This window comes from Lactuca virosa, chromosome 5 (assembly GCF_052849685.1).
Source record: "Lactuca virosa cultivar CGN04683 chromosome 5, Lactuca_virosa_CGN04683_v6, whole genome shotgun sequence".
In the NCBI taxonomy this organism is placed as follows: Eukaryota; Viridiplantae; Streptophyta; class Magnoliopsida; order Asterales; family Asteraceae; genus Lactuca; species Lactuca virosa.
This window is the reverse complement of record NC_136430.1, coordinates 413,783,857-413,800,602: the sequence shown is the minus strand read 5'-3', so window position 1 is coordinate 413,800,602 and position 16,746 is coordinate 413,783,857. Positions and strand designations below refer to the sequence as shown.

General features: G+C 35.0%; 2 protein-coding genes and 1 long non-coding RNA gene across 6 annotated transcripts; all 3 read right to left on the bottom strand.

Annotated features, from left to right (window-relative positions):
• Positions 1 to 8,236: 8,236 nt before the first annotated feature.
• LOC145113994 (uncharacterized) lies at positions 8,237 to 8,680 on the bottom strand. The gene has a single exon (XM_079050020.1). The coding sequence runs from the start codon at positions 8,678 to 8,680 to the stop codon at positions 8,237 to 8,239; it is 444 nt and encodes a 147-aa protein (XP_078906146.1).
• A 1,591-nt stretch (positions 8,681 to 10,271) lies between these two features.
• Positions 10,272 to 12,932, bottom strand: LOC145116959 (uncharacterized). Of its 4 annotated transcripts, XR_013712410.1 has the most exons (9): positions 12,795 to 12,932; positions 12,633 to 12,701; positions 11,865 to 12,064; positions 11,698 to 11,784; positions 11,430 to 11,619; positions 11,216 to 11,283; positions 10,753 to 10,886; positions 10,586 to 10,654; positions 10,272 to 10,484 (listed from the first exon to the last, which is right to left on the bottom strand). It is a non-coding gene; the product is annotated as an uncharacterized LOC145116959 (long non-coding RNA). The 4 variants fall into 4 exon arrangements; XR_013712408.1 differs by having other exon boundaries at positions 11,216 to 11,619; XR_013712409.1 differs by having other exon boundaries at positions 10,753 to 11,283.
• A 1,376-nt stretch (positions 12,933 to 14,308) lies between these two features.
• Positions 14,309 to 15,536, bottom strand: LOC145116257 (kirola-like). The gene is made up of 2 exons (XM_079052614.1): positions 15,298 to 15,536; positions 14,309 to 14,803 (listed from the first exon to the last, which is right to left on the bottom strand). The coding sequence occupies exons 1-2, from the start codon at positions 15,479 to 15,481 to the stop codon at positions 14,532 to 14,534; spliced, it is 456 nt and encodes a 151-aa protein (XP_078908740.1). The 5' UTR covers positions 15,482 to 15,536; the 3' UTR covers positions 14,309 to 14,531.
• Positions 15,537 to 16,746: the final 1,210 nt, after the last annotated feature.

Below are 16,746 nucleotides of genomic sequence, written 5' to 3'. Positions count from 1 at the left end.
AAGGTAAATACAAATAATAGCCCAATAAAAATGTTTTTGTGAATTTTTGTTTATGTGCTTTTTTTATGAAGTATAACTTTATTCGAATTACATCTATCCTACAGGTTTTCATTTCCTATAAGTACATCTATATGATAAGGTTGTTCAAAGAAGACCTAAATGTCATTTAATTTTCATAAGACATTGATTAAAGAAGTCACTAAAGATGCAGATGGTAATACAATTTACATTAGAAATAGATATAATGATCTTGCATTTGTTGACATACACACAGGTACACAATTCTCAAACATTTGATACTATATTGATTGATAAAACATGTCTCTTAGACAAGGGTAATTTCGTCATTACTTCCCCTTCCCAAGTACCTAATTTTTTATTGACATGACCAATAAATGAATGTTGACTTTTGTTTAATTCAATTTAATTTCAAGTTGTGAATTTTTTTTTCTTTTTTTGTTGGTTGAAATGCTTAATGGAAACTATTGGGATGCTCTTTTGGGGAAATGTTCTAGAAGCATAGATCAATAGTCAGACACTTAAATCTCCTATTAATAGCTTTCTGTGGTGAGTTTTTTATTTTTCCAAAGCCCTTCATATTTTCTTTTCCCCAAATCTTGATTAAAATAGACTTACTTCCTGATCGTCATGATGATTACCACACATTATTATGGTATAAGCGCTTATATTATCTCAAATTTTGGCTAAAAGAGTCATTTTTTACTAAAGTTTTTTTTAACTAAAATATGATGCAAGTTTGATGAAAATATTGTGATTAATATTTAGTATTACAAATACAAATAAGTTTTTGCCAAAATTGTTTTGAAATTAAAAGTTAATCGACTATGTTCATAGCATGTGATATTGCTAAAATGAGTCAAAAAAATATGATTAATTAGGTCAGTCATTTAAATGAATAATTGTAAAATAAGGATAACTATGATGTAAAAATGATCATATTTGATAAATGGAGTAAAAATCCGGACAATCATTAAAGAAGGAAAAATGAGCTAGATATGGAGTGGATAAGGAAGAATTTCAAAGATACCATAAAAGACGGGTTAGCATTGCGAAGGTGAAGACTTAGCGCCACTTAGTTTATTTTCCTATAAATACAAGATTTTCACCTTTCATAAAAGTGTGCAAGAAAAGAAACACTTTAAGGTGCAAAAAAATAACCCTTATTTCGTAGTAGAAGGCAGAGGAGTTTTAAAAGGTGAACTAGAGAAGAATTGTTCAAGAAATCTTAAAGAAAAGTATTAGGTTTGCAACGTTTATCATTATTATTATTTGTTTTGTTGTTTTCCTGTAAACATGAGAGGCTAATAACATTCTCTTCCACTTAAATGTAGATGAGCTAGAGTACTATGGTGTAATTATGATTTTAAAGTTATAAAGTTGATATAAAATTATTTTTTGATCAAATCGTCTACCTTACTTATTGAAGTTTCGATTTTTATTGTTGAGTTGCATATAGTTTAGACTACAATCTTATTATTTTGACTTGTATCTTGATAGTTTTTGCTATTAAACTATTAAGACTTGTGATTTAACCAATTCTAGGATTAAGTAATAATTATTGGTAACTTTAACATCTAAGAGAGCATTAGTTTAACAACTTATGCTAGGTTTAATTTTATGAATTAGACTCTTGATTTAATTTTAAGTTTGTTTTAAGTAATTAGTTGGTTTATAGGTTTCTAATTTTATAAACATTAAATTAGTTACTTATTAATCATAAAAATTAGTAATTAGAACATAATTAGTAGTATATTTGGTAAGCATCTTTATACATTGTTACTCTATTATATATTCATCATAGGAAATACGAATTCGAAGTTTAAGTGGAAGCGCTCCAGATCATTATCTTAACTTTAATATGTTCGTTAGTTTGATTTTATTTAGATTTCAATGACCCCTCCCACCTCCCTCTCCTAAAAAAATTATTTTTCGCTCAATTGATTTAGTTTGTTATCAGTCATACCTAACCCAAAGAGTTCTACACCTTTATTTACCGCAAATATATTATATGTGATCAGGTTCACTGTCTGTGTAAGTTATGTTTAGAAGTGTTAAATAAAGGTTTTATAAGCTTAAAACTTAAAGAATTTTTAGTATAAAAATCTCACATCAATTTTTTGACACCGTTGTCGGGTATTAGTTTTATTTGTAGCGGATTATTTTGATTGTGTAAACTATAATTAGGTTTTTATTTTCTGTTTTTAGCTAGTTAATAGATTCTCTGAATCTACGAATTTCACGCCGCGGAAACCAACCTATCGCGACACGAATATCGGTGATTTCAGATTCTATTTTATTTTTCATTTTGTCCAATTTTACACTTGTTTTTGGTTTGTTTTTATTTTTATATTAATAGTTAATGACCATAGGATACAGTTCCAGCCTAGCTTCCCCACTCAAAGAACTTGAGCGAGAACTGCATAAAAGACAAAAGGAGGTTGAGTTAGAATTTTTTTTTTTTGTTAAGTAGACGCTAACTTATCAGAAAATAGCTATCACAATTCTGAGGAGGATCAGAGCGATCAAGAAGATATGATGAACGCACTAACCTTGGAGGAATATGCTATTAGTAAGTGAGAAGGTACCGGTCCATGATTGACTCGACCCGCAATTCCGGCCACAACAAATTTCGAATTAAAGGATCAATTCCTAAACATGATCAAAGAAACTCCATTCTGTGGCAAGGATCATGACGACACCAACAAACACATTAATGAAGTTCTAGAAATTGCATACTACTTCAACATTCCGGTCTTTAAATTCTTATTCAAGCTACTATTAGCATTTCTAACATTTAAATACAACATTTTCTCAGAGAAAATGCAAATCACAAAAATCGAGTGAAACCTCACCAATGTTTAGCCCTATTATTGCAAATCACGAAAATAGAGTGAAACCTCACAAAATCTTTTCTGCAAGTTGTTCCCTATATTTCCAATAATTAATAGGGCTAATTTTTTTTGTATATCTTATAATTTATATCAATGTTTAGCGAAAAGAACTACTATCATCCGCTTTATATAGCACACTATCAACTTTACTTTCATAAATTGTGCAATAATAGTAATTGTGCTCTCTAATTTCTATCAAAACTTGTCCAAATATTGAGTAATTTTAATTATAACAGGCATGGTAAGTGATTTTGGAGTTAAAAAAATGGTGTTTTTTGGTCAGTATTTCTTGGATTTTAATTATATAGCACACTATCAACTTTACTTTCATAAATTGTGCAATAATAGTAATTGGTCATCAAACATCTTCCATGCGGAAATTTGTTAATAATATGGACATTTAAGTACAAATGAAAGTACATACCAATTTTAATGAAATACCCACAAATTAAATCAATGTTTTAACCATTTGGAAGTTCTGTGTAAATATTACAAAATTAGATGATATTTTTCATCATGATAGCAATAATGAATGCTTAACAATCTATGGTTCAACAACAGATTGTGCAAAATATACATAATATATTCATAAAATATCACATGAACTACTAAACAAAAGCCATAACATACTATGAAATGGTCTACAGATGATATTGCAACTTAATCAAATGCTAATACCAAAAAGAACATGATTACCTCACCTAGCCAAGATTTAAAAATATGTCTCTCCCAATTCATCTAATTCACCTACACAGAAGGAAAAACAAACTATTACATAACATAGAGGAAATTATTAAGTTTAAAATATCCAAATAATGAAACAATCAAATGAAGATAAATCATCTTTAGTGGAAGCCAAACCTGGAAAATTATGTGAACATATATATGCAAACACACACACACAAACTTACTTGCAGCACATACGAACATATATGTAAAAAATGCAAAAAAAATCGTTGAATTACCTTCGGATTTTTTGTCGGGATACAAACCTGGACCTTTTCCCATCTTTATTTTCCTGTTTCACCTATCTATCTCACCCTCAATCTGATGGTTCCTCTTTTTGTTTCCCTTTCAATTTTGTTCCTTACTAATCACAAAAAAAAAAAAAACTGACAACTCTAGAAGTACAGGAAGAAACCCGAAATCAAGATCCTAAACAACAATTTCAATAATCAGAACGAACCTTCCCATCAATAAGAAAAAGCAAGAGATAGAATAATGGTGTCATGTCTGGATTCGGCGATAACAATGGTGTCAAGGGTCGTCGCAGTTTGGAAGTCGGAGGAGTGAGGAGGTTAATCAGGCGGAGGCGAAAGGCATCTATCGATGATTATTGGAAGAGGGAAACGGTGGATGGTACAGAAGAAGGTTAGAATTTCGGACATAGGCGAGAAGATGGAAATAAGTGGAATTAAAGATAATTGTGATTTTCAAAGTTATCCTTCTCATTAAACAATGATACGTATAAATACAAAAGGATTCCTCATAGAAAGGAAAGGATATACACCATCAATTACATAAATACTTATACAGAATATATCTCGCTAAGAGTCCCCCTCAGTCTTAGCGGGAGGAAGACGGACGCTGAGACTGTCTCTAAAATCAAGAAATAGCTGTCGCGGAAGTCCTTTAGTAAATATGTCAGCATATTGATAAGTAGATGGAATATGAAGAACTCGAATTTGACCAATAGCGACCTTTGCACGAACAAAGTGTATATCCATTTCAATGTGTTTTGTATGTTGGTGTTGCACAGGATTACCGGATAAATAGACAGCAGAGACATTGTCACAATAGACGATCGTGGCACGTTTCAGAGGTGCATGTAACTCGAGAAGAAGGTTGCGAAGCCAACAGGCTTCAGCAACTACATTGGCAACACCACGGTATTCGGCTTCAGCACTGGACCTTGAAAGAGTGGCTTGACGTTTGGCAGACCATGAGATGAGATTGTCACCGAGAAAAACGCAATATCCGGATGTGGAGCGGCGGGTGTCCAGGCAACCGCCCCAATCAGCATCAGTATAGGACACTAGTTGAGTGGATGGAGAGGAGAATAACGTGAGACGATGATCTAGGGTGTCTTTGATGTACCGTATAATCCGTTTTAAAGCATTAAAGTGGCCGATTTTCGGAGCGTGCATAAAGAGGCAGATCTGTTGCACGGCGTATGCAATGTCTGGACGTGTGAATGTAAGGTATTGGAGAGCTCCCGCAAGACTTTGATATAGAGATGGATCAGCCACAGGATCACCATCATGAAGACTTAGTTTGGAATTAGTGTCAACGGGAGTGGTGACTGGTTTGCATGCTTCCATGTTGGCACGTTTGAGGATTTCTTCAACGTATTTGCGTTGAGATAAGAACATGGTGTTCTTGGTGCGCGTGACAGCAATTCCGAGGAAGTAAGATAGCGGGCCAAGATCAGTCATGTCGAATTCCCGTTTTAGAGCATCGAGGAGCCAAGTTTTGAGTGTTGTAGATGAGGTAGCTAGCACTATGTCATCGACATACAGAAGTAGATAAGCTGTCTCATGTTGTTTTTGGTAGATAAATAAGGAATTGTCACTTTTGCTGCACACAAATCCAATAGTTAGTAAATAAGATGTGAATCGTTGATACCATGCACGCGGTGCCTGTTTCAACCCATACAAGGATTTCTTTAATTTGCAAACATGGTCCGGATAACTAGTGTTAAAAAAACCAGGTGGCTGGTGCATATATACGGTTTCCTTCAAATTACCATGTAAAAAAGCGTTTTTCACATCCAATTGATGAACATCCCAATTTTGTGCCATGGCGAGACTAAGAACAGTGCGAATAGTGGCAAGTTTGACAACCGGGCTGAATGTTTCATCGCTATCAATACCAACCTCTTGTGTTTTTCCATTCACTACAAGTCGTGCCTTGTAGCGCTCCAAAGTGCCATCTGCCTTAAACTTGTGCCGAAATAACCAATGACATCGAATAACATTGTGATTGGATGGTCTAGGCACAAGATCCCATGTTCCATGTTTCAATAAAGCATTATATTCAGTAGTCATAGCATCGAGCCAGTTTTGATCTTGCAAAGCAACCCGTGGGTTGGATGGGATTGGGGATATTTGTTGAGTGTGGAGTGTGTATTTGGGGTTTGGTTTCACAATTCCACTTTTAGATCGTGTATGCATGTGAGAGGATGATGGAGAGTTAGGGATAATCGGCGACGGTGGTGGTGGGTGAAGATGGTGGGGAGGTGGGGAGGGTGGAGGTGAGTGTTGTGGTGAATTTTGAGGTGGGGGTGGGGGTGAAGGTGGTGGGGAGGGTTGTGTTGTATTCGTTGGGATAAGTTGAGGGCGAATTAAGTATGGTGATGGGTCGTTTGTATCTAGAAACTCATAGGATTCAGCTCGATACTTTGCAATATTAGAATAAGGGAAAATATGTTCATGAAAGGTGACATGACGAGAGATTATTGGTTTGGAGTTATCGAGTGGTAGGCATAGATAACCACGATGATTGTCGGGATACCCAAGGAAGATACAAGGGATGGATCGAGGGGCTAGTTTGTGGGGGATGGTGGATGTGGTGTTAGGGTAACATAGACACCCAAATGTTCGTAAATGTTTATATGTAGGGGTACGAAGGTAAAGAATATGAGTTGGTGTTTTGTTACCAATGACACGTGATGGGAGGATGTTGGTAAGATATGTGGCTGTATGGATCGCATAGTTCCAAAATGAGGGTGGTAGTGACGCATGAATTAAAGATGTTCGTACCATGTTATTCAGGGTTCGAATTATGCATTCTGCCTTGCCATTCTGGGGGAGGTGTATGGGCATGTGAAGCGAAGTTGAACACCATTGGTGTTGCAAAACTGTGTGAAGGCTGCGTTGTGAAATTCACGTCCATTGTCGCACTGAAAGGATTTAATGTTGGTGGAAAACTGAGTTTGGACATATTTGTAGAATTGCGTGAGGAGCAGAAAAGTTTCAGATTTGGATTTAATGGGAAACGTCCAAATATAGTGTGAAAAATCATCAAGTAACACAAGGTAGTAGTTGTGGTTGAGTTTACTTTTAACAGGTGATGTCCATATATCAGCATGAATAATATCAAAGGGTAAATATGTAACAGAAACAGAATCATCAAAGGTTAATCGACAATGTTTTCCCAACGGCAAGCATTACATAAAAACAAAGTATTTTTAGAGCTAGAAAACGAAAGACACGAATTTAAATATTGTAAATTAGATACGGCAGGATGACCAAGACGGTTGTGCCACATATTTGGTGACTCCATATAAAAGGCGACAGGTGGGTGCTCGTTGGTAGGTGAAGGTGTGAGTGGATAAAGATCGCCAGGGCTGTCACACCGGGTGATATGTTTCTTCGTGATTAGATCCTTCACAGTAAAACCGAATGGGTCAAATTCAACCGATGTATTATTATCACGATTAAACTGTTTCACAGCAACAAGGTTTTTGATGATGTTAGGGACAAGGCAAACATTGTTTAGGCGATAAGGGTGATTGAGGTATGAGATGATTGCATTTCCATGACCAAAAACTGGAACTCGATGGCCATTACCAACCAAAATATAATTATCTTTATTAAAACGAGAGAAATTAGAGAGCTTACCAGCATCGCTAGTGAGGTGGGATGTTGATCCTGTATCCATATACCATGAGCTATCGGGTGGTTGCATTTGCATGGTTTGGAATGCTTGTGCAAGTTCGGTTGGCATCATCGGGCTGGAGTGGGCCGACTGTGAGTTTGAGGCAAAGTTGGCTTGGGGGTCCGTGTGGACTTGCTGTTGCTGTTGTGCTGGTGAGAATCAGATGTTTGGACGAGGCCCCATAATTCCAACCTGAGGAGCTGTGGGGTACGGGCATTGAGGGGCAGACCAGGGGTATGGGGGAAACCAACCGGGCCATTTCCATGGGGTTTGCGGCGACGAGAATCTGTCGTTGCCACGTCCGCGTCCTCTGCCGCCTCGTTGTCCGCCGCGAGACCAGCGATCGCCGCTACGCTGATTTCCCCGGTGTTGACCACATCCATTGTAGCCTGAGGTATGGTTATTAGTGCCGTTTTTGGAGTGTTCAGAAGTGCCGGAGTCAGCCCGTTGAGTGACAAGGGCTTGGGGAATGGTGGGGTCAGGCTTGTTGCGGCGGGCTTCTTCAAGGAGGAGGGAGGATTGCGCTTTTGTGAAGCTGGGAAGGGGGTTGGTTTGTTGTATAATGGTAGCAACGGTATCGTAGTCCCCCTTTGTGAGACCGGAGATGAGTTGGAGGACCATCTTCGTTTCTGACACCGGGTGTCCAACGTTTTCTAGTTGATCGGCTAGGTTCTTGAGGCGGCGCAATATTCAGTGATGTTAGAGAAGGCAGAGATATGGGTGTTGTTAAATTGTTCCTCGAGGTAAACTGCACGAGTGTTTTTATTATCAAGAAATATTTCTTGAAGACGCTTCCAAAGGTCAAGGGCCGATGCACCAGGTTTCATGATGGTGTGAGCGAGATCAGGTGTTATGGTGCTGTAGATCGATGATTTCACAAGGGCATCAAGACGATCCCATGTGTCCTTATCAACATCAGTGGGTGTGGGGGTTTTGTCATCGATGTGATCTTTCACGTTGTAAGCACAAACGTGAATGTTGAAGAATTCCACCCATGAAGGATAATGATCGTCAGACCGGTTGAGAATGAGAGGTATGGCATTCTTGATGTTGCTTACTGTGAATGCCAGGTGGAAGGTGGATTTGGTGGTTTCTGCGTCGCCTGGCATGTCGATGAGATGAGAAGGAGATATGGAGGGGGAGGGAAAAAGAACAGAGGTCGACTGCTGTGGAGGGTGCGACGGCTTAGGGTTAGGCCAAAAGAGGCTCTGATACCATAAACATAATTGTGATTTTCAAAGTTATCCTTCTCATTAAACAATGATACGTATAAATACAAAAGGATTCCTAATAGAAAGGAAAGGATATACACCATCAATTACATAAATACTTATACAGAATATATCTCGCTAAGAGGAATAATTGCGTAAAAAATGAGAGATAATCGATCTCTTTGAATTGGAGTGCAGTAGGTGATTGGGTAAAGAGGCGGTGTAGCAACATGAAAAGGCCATGTACCACGAAAATATCACATACCACCTCAAGGGTCATATTGGATAAATGAAAGAAATAAAGAGACCAAACATGTCAATCCCATAAAATATTGTGATCAAAATCTGAATAGCACAAAGTATACTATTCATAAGGATGGCCACAATATATATATATATATATATATATATATATATATATATATACTAGGTTAAAACCCGTGGAACCCACGGGTAATAATTTTAAATATAATTAAAAAAATTGATTATAAAATAAAAAACTTGACTTCATACAAACCTGATGTTGAACATCAAATTGGTACAATTCTCTCTTTGTCACTATAGTAAAGAGAGAGCAAGATGAAGAAAAAAAATGAAAACAAAATCAAGATAAGCATTCTAACTCATATACACCATAAAAATGGTCACTATTTAATTCATCGTAATTTTATAATTTACCCAAATTCATGCCCGTAACTATTCTGTAATAATTTATCTCCAACAACGTTTCGTGGGACAAACATACCATTGGGTTTGATAATCTTGAAAGATTCCTTGATTCCGTTCAACAATATTTTTTTTGTATTCTTTTTTTTAATATAAATTATCACAATGCTCATAGTTTTCTACGATAAACATCATCTTCATTTTATACATAATATTATTTGATAACTAAAAAAAATCAAATTAGATTTGCCAGTTTACAAAAAAACAAAAAAACAAAAAAACAAAAAAAAAAAAAATCAATTATACCATTCACTGAATTTGCTCTAAAATTAGTGTTGTTATTTACTAAATTTATGAAAATTGTTTATGAAATGACTCAATGAGCATGATATGGGAATACTTAATTAAAAAATTAGCTAGTTAAGCCTTCAAGCTTTGGCTACAAAAAGCTCTTGATCTTGTTAGTCGTAAGAGCATAATCCACAATGATAACCTTCATCAATTTTTATTGAAATTTTGGCCTGAAAGAATATAAGTCTAAAAAAATGAAATATAAAAATCCCTTTCTCTTTCCATACCAATATAGTTAAAACAAAAATAATGAACAAAAACTTTTTAATCGTAAAGATGAACCATTTCATGAATGTTTCTGTCTTTGAAATGGTAAGCACATTGAAACGAACAAAACTCATCACAGTTTTGCTTTATGGACAAAATCGACTCCATATTTATACCATAAATTTGATACAATCTGTATGCTTAAACCTGACTTTGCAACTTCCATGATAATTAGAAGTGAACAAACCCCTAAAACTGTAATCAATATTTAGTAAAAGGACGATACAATTGCGATTTATATGGAAACAAATAGCTTAAATGGTCACATAATCTTCTCTACAGGCTACATAAAGGATTTTGTTACAACCCTTAATTTGATATGTAAGATTGCACAACATGGAGGCATATGCACTTTGAAAGTTGTCAAATTTACATTAGATGCCACCCAAAAAATCTGAAGTTTGTAAGCCCCAAACACCTTCACAACATCAAGAAATAATACATTAAGATTCAAAATTTCACCGGTACAAATACTTTAGAGCAATCAAGAAGGTCGAGCAAAGTTATGAAATTATATACCAATTAATCGACTTTAGATGAAATTGAAAAGATATTCTAAATCTCTACCAATGACATGATCTTGAATCACTAATGCAATCAGATAAAAATAATACGTGCATCAGAATCATATCCATAATAAATATAAATCTTGAAGATGTGTTAAACGAATCAAAATACATGCATACCTTAATCAGTAAGAAACAACAACTATTTGTTGGCTTTGGGTAGAACTTGCATTGAGATGAAATCGTAGTACACAACTCGTGTGTAGACTCGCTTCTGCTAATGCATCTTGGACAAATTATCCTCATCGCTTCGGCTAAAACATCAAATTCCAAAAAGAGAAAAGATATTGCAGTATAACTCGAGGGCATACTCAAAAGGATTTGGATTTCTCTTTTTAGTACTGTAATCAGATATAACTTGTTTCTCTAATGAAGCAATGCTTTATTTTGAGAGAGTAGCACCAAAATGGATTAGGGATGTGATGTTATTTAGTAAGAGCATTTCTCGTATCTTTTTCAAAAATTGTACTTTTAACCCACTGACATCTATCCACCATATTTAGGTGAGGGAATGAACGGAAAATTTCTCATATTGATACGAGTCTTAGTCTCAATACAACTTGTTGCAAATAGAAGAGCTAACCTTATGGAACCGTATAGCTTATTGAACATGTCTTCTTTAACTTTTTCTACTTGGCAAAGAACAATTGTCTGCACAACAACAACAAAAAAAAGAAAAGAAAAAGATAATTTATTGTGAAACAGATGAGAGACCATGGAAGTAGAGATGTGGTGGCATTTAGTGGATAGCTTAATGAACGACATATGGAGTGTCATGACATTGACAATTTGTGAACCTGTTTCCTTAAGAAGCTTTGCAAAGTGCAAACCATTCTTTATCAAAGAACCATCCAGGGGCTACAAGCAGTGGTTTTGGCTGGATTCGTCTGTATAGATTGTCAATTATACCCCTGAGTTCAATTAAATCGTTCCCATACTGTTCAGCATGGACCATGGCACCAACACCATTACCACTCAACTCATTTCCTACACCAATAAAGAATATGAATGTACATATCATATATAAATAAAAACAAATTTAAGGATTTGAGATGAATGAAGTACCAAATTCCCATGAATGTATTTGATACCCTGAAAATATGATACCACCAAACCTTGGACTGCTTTTGTAAGAATCGGATTAGATAAATCCTGAAAATATGATACCACCAAAAAAAATTATTTTCATTTACTTTGTGTTACATATATGGAAAAGTGTGTGATGTGTTTACCAGATTTAGAGCAGATGACGATCCCCATGGGCAATGATTGTAGTTACACTTGTCATCAGGACACCAATCGATAGTAGCACAAATGTAATTTGCATCCGTATGTGATATTGGTAAAGTTCCATTAATTACAAGTTCTGACTCTTGAACATATTGTGCCGAAATTGCAGAAATCGATGCCAGAACTTGACTTCTAGCTCAGCCTGGTTACAATTTAGAGCAAAAAAGAAACTGTTAGGATGAATACAGAAGAGCAACAGTGTATGCTGCTTGAATGGCCGTGTTGATACCTTTTTAAGGAATTATACTTGTCTTTTGTTAGAAACAAATTATAGTGTTCTTGTAAAAGTGTAAAAAAGAAAAGAAAATATGAATTGTTTTTTTCGCTTTATATATCCGTGATTTGAGCAAATTTGTTCTTTCCAAAGAGCAATTTTCTTGTTGTGTTTAACATTTCGAGCAAAAATCACAACAGTTAAAGCTAAGTAACCGACAACACTATTGTTTAAACGAAACCTGCTTTGTTTGAATATCAAAAATCAGATCCCAATGCATTGATTAATAATATTATTTTAGAACGACATACGTCAAAATAAGATTCTTATAGGCCAAAAATTAACTCTAACAAATGGATTGAGTATGCAAAAACTGCATTTGCTGTTGATCCTCGGATTGCTTTCTTTTGTTTATAGAATTGTTAAATTGATTAAATGAGAAGACTGAAACTTCATAATATTTAAGATATTTCAAATGTATTTTTAAACAAATTACCTGTCATCTATGAGGTAGGGCAGTTCTCCTTCAAATCTCGTATTATTGTTCGAACACTCATATTGAAACCTAAAATCATAGACATATATTGTAGACAAATATGAAGATGGAAGCTTTGTTGTCACCAAATTGAAGATTAGGGTTCAAGAAATAGGTACTTACGCCTGTATTACAGTCGATGGGGGATACGTATATGTAGTGTCATGATTGAGTTGCCGAGAGAGAAAAGATGAAGACGATGAACAAAGGGGCGTCTGGGAAAGGAAGTCGACGAAAGGCTGATTCAAATTTGGAGATTGAATCCTGATTTCTTGCTATTAGTGTGCTGATTTATTGCTATCAGTGTTAGAAATTTCAATAGCAGGAAATTACAACGAAATCAACAAAATCAAGATAAGATTTTTGAAAATTGATTTCATGCACTAATCAAGGGACCGAGATTTGAGGATGATTGAAGATTTAGAAGATAAATTCGTGATTTTCCGATTGAAGAGGAAATTATTTGACTGTATAAGTCCTAGAGGGATAATTTAGGAATTTTACTTTGATAAAATGAGCGGGAATATAAGCTAGGATAGGGCTTAGAGAATGCCACGTGGCATAAAAAATACTTACTTATTAGGATAGGGGATATACAACCATCTGAAAGGACCCAGGGACCAAAATGTCAATATCATAAACAATTGTGGCCAAAGTCTGAATGGAAAAAAGTTTACTGTTCATTTGGCTTTCCAAAAATTAATATGTATATATAATTAAAATACCTACCCACCACCAACACATCCTTCACCATCCTTTCTTTAATTGTTGGAACACACCCACAGCCACTGAAATTGCTACCCTATAACATTACAAACCACAACATCTTCTTCCCTTACTCGACAACCTCCACCTCCACTGCAAAACCTTCAACTACTTCAAAACATGCAAAACCGTCTCACCAACAGGACCTAAAGGAGCCACTACCACCCGTTCATATTCCCGTGTGCTTTCTAAACCGATCAATGGACAAAAAGAACCTACAAGCAAGAAAAGAACAACATTTGGTCACTAGACGTTGGAGGTTTTGCAATTGGGAGGGATTTAGAATCTAGGCAGACATGGGGAAGGAGAGGAGTAAGGAAACGATGATGATAGCGATGATGGAAGTTGTCTTTTTTTTTTTGTTTTGTTTTTTTTTTTTGACAAGATCTAGAGTGGCATATTTAATTATTCCAGCAAGGTCTGGAGCGACTTGCGTAATTTTTTCGGCGTGATCTCACTACTCGAATCTACGATCTAGGAAAGAGATTTTAATGTTGGAAGCCTTCATACGGAACCACTACTGATCTCCTCCCCGGCATAACCGCCACTGAACTCCGCCGCCATTGATTCTACCCTACCCCTTTGATTTTGATATTCGTTTTCTATTTGGATCGGTTTTTAGGTTAGGATTTTTTATTCAAATCAAGTGATAGAGAATGGTGGTGAATGGTTTCTTCAAGATCTGTGTTTCTTGATTTTAGGTTTTAATGACCAAATCCAGAAAAATAGAAGGATTAGCTTATGTTTTGACAAACCACATAAACCAATCCTATAACTTGTTAAAATAAATGACCTAAATATACCCGAACCTGCATAGTTGACTTACCACACAAGACAATAATGAATTATTTGTTTTGGAAATCTAAAGACAGTTTCAAACAACACAAATCATTTGGAAACAAGAATAATTATACATATATATGTCATATATTACATTACTTAAAAAAAGATTCATGTTTACGCCAGTAGCACCACCCATTTCTTACTCCTTACTCACAAGCGACGTGGTTTATTATTTCAATCGGAGAAAAACACATTCATATCGACCGACACTTAACTTCCTTCCATTTTCATCTTTACGTAGAAGTAACTCAACTAATTAGTGCTGCTATAGGTATCCAAGTCCTTGACCAGATCACAAAGGTAGTCCATCATGGAAGTTGGATACGGTACACTTATATCAGGCTTCTCAAATTCAAACGTCCAAGTAGCCACCTCTTTATCACCTTTTTTGTCAACATTTAGTATAATTGTAAAGGTCTTGTATAGCTCGTCTACTAGATCTCCTCCGATTACCTTAAACACAATTATGTGGTTTTCATCACTGGCTGCTTCGATTATCTGTTTTGAAATTTTCTTCTTTCCCTCTTATTACCATGCATAGATGCCAAGAAATATGTCATTCAATATCACTCTAGAAGAAGAAAAAAAGTCATGTGCGGCAATGGTTTCAGTCGGAAATCCGAAACTAAGGAAATCCGAAACTAATTAACCGTTTTACTGACAAAATATTTTGTTGGGAAAAGCCTCGTAGGTAATTATTACCGATGGAAATTTCTACGAAGTGTCGACGATCGGAAAAAAAAAGTATAGACGAATTACCGGTGGACTATGTTTACCAAATGAAGGATCACTATAAGAGTAAGGTATTCAGTTGGTAATTATTGACGAATCTATTCCGTCGATAAAAATAAGGGTCCCTTCTGGTAACGATATATGTTATAGTTTTGAACTACACAACTAGTTATGATGTTCTATCCAATTTCAATCCATAAAGACACCAGAGTCTAGAGAAATTCATTAAACATGCATGTATAAATGAACAAATAAAAACAAAATTAGGGTTTGCCCTATTACGTACCATGAGTGTAGTGCCAAGAGATGACAGATCCAACGGCCCCCCTTTCACCATCATGCAGATCACAGCCATGAACCTTATCAGGGGATATCACAGCTATCTCGTTCGGGTTGTACCTAAAGAGGTTGCATATATCCCCCTTCTTACTGACCTCAACATGACCAATTAACTTTCCACATAGAGCCATCTCTCGAATTAATGTCACAACCCTAAGCCACTTGTTTACAAGAGAGAGTTGATGAGTTTGTGGAAAATATGGCCAACAACGTTGGCTTTAAATACAAATTTTTGGTTGCTTTACACAACATTATTAGTTTGATAAACTTACTTAATATTTTAAGACAACACTTAAACGTGTAACACAATAACGTAACCACTTTTTCTTGTTTTTAAGGTTGCAATTTGCATAACAATTTATTATCTATAAATATAAATATAAAATCTCACCACAATCCCAACATATTATACATTCCTGCCACAAAGGAAAATGTTGTAGATATTTACGGTTTCAATGGCTAAATTACAAGAAAAAAAATTCAGAACTGACTTTTTTGTCAATATAACTAAAATTTAGAGATTTTTTTTACAGATTTCCTTTCTTTTTCTTTTACCACAACTATAAAAGATATATATGTTTTCTTTCATCACATGCATTTAAAACTCTTATAAATTTTCAATTTCTTTCTGATAATTATTAAATCATTGTAATTTTAAAATCACACATTAATAATTTGTATAAAACTCTTAATTTTTTAATTTAAATACAACGTTAAAGGGTTAAATTAAATTGAAATGACAGTTAAACCTATAGTATACTATAAAAGAGATTTTTTCTTTCACCATATATTTGAAACTCCCGTTATTTTTCATTTTTTTCTAAGAATAGATCAATTTCATCAAACATGTGCACCAATATTTTTCAGTTGATGAACCGAATGATATATTGTTTGGATTAATTAAGCTCATCCATATATTCCGAGTGGTGGTATGCTACATGAGGATTCTACCTTTGGAATATAGACGGTGTTTTATCAAAACATCAATTAAATATAATCTTACGAAATAATTTTAGATCATAAAGATACAAAACATGTAGAATTTATGTTTGTCTAGCAGCAAAATAAGATGGAATTGAGAAGTCACATCGTAGAGGAAGATAATATTTCCGATGAGACGATGATTAGTTGCATAAACATGTGTTTTACGTGTTATTACAGAGACTCGGTCTAATTAAATAATGATATATATTAATTTGTTTGAGTTATGTCCAATATTGCGTAATGTTTAGTATTTTTTTGTAGTGCCTAGTTAAATAATGATATATATTAATTTGTTTGAGTTATGTCTCATGCATGTTGCATAATGTTTAGTCTTCTTTTGTAGTCGGCATTTTTATATTGCAACTTACTGGTTTCTTATGAGCTTAAGGCTATTTTAGTATGTTAATTTATT

Bases quoted from the DNA above. Each gene is read 5' to 3' on its own strand.
- LOC145113994 (XM_079050020.1), bottom strand. From the start codon at position 8,680: ATGCCAGGCGACGCAGAAACCACCAAATCCACCTTCCACCTGGCATTC.
- LOC145116257 (XM_079052614.1), bottom strand. From the start codon at position 15,481: ATGGCTCTATGTGGAAAGTTAATTGGTCATGTTGAGGTCAGTAAGAAG. The intron at 14,804-15,297 runs GTACGTAATAGG...CATGGTAATAAG, and splicing joins CTCTTGGCACTACACTCATG to AGGGAAAGAAGAAAATTTCA.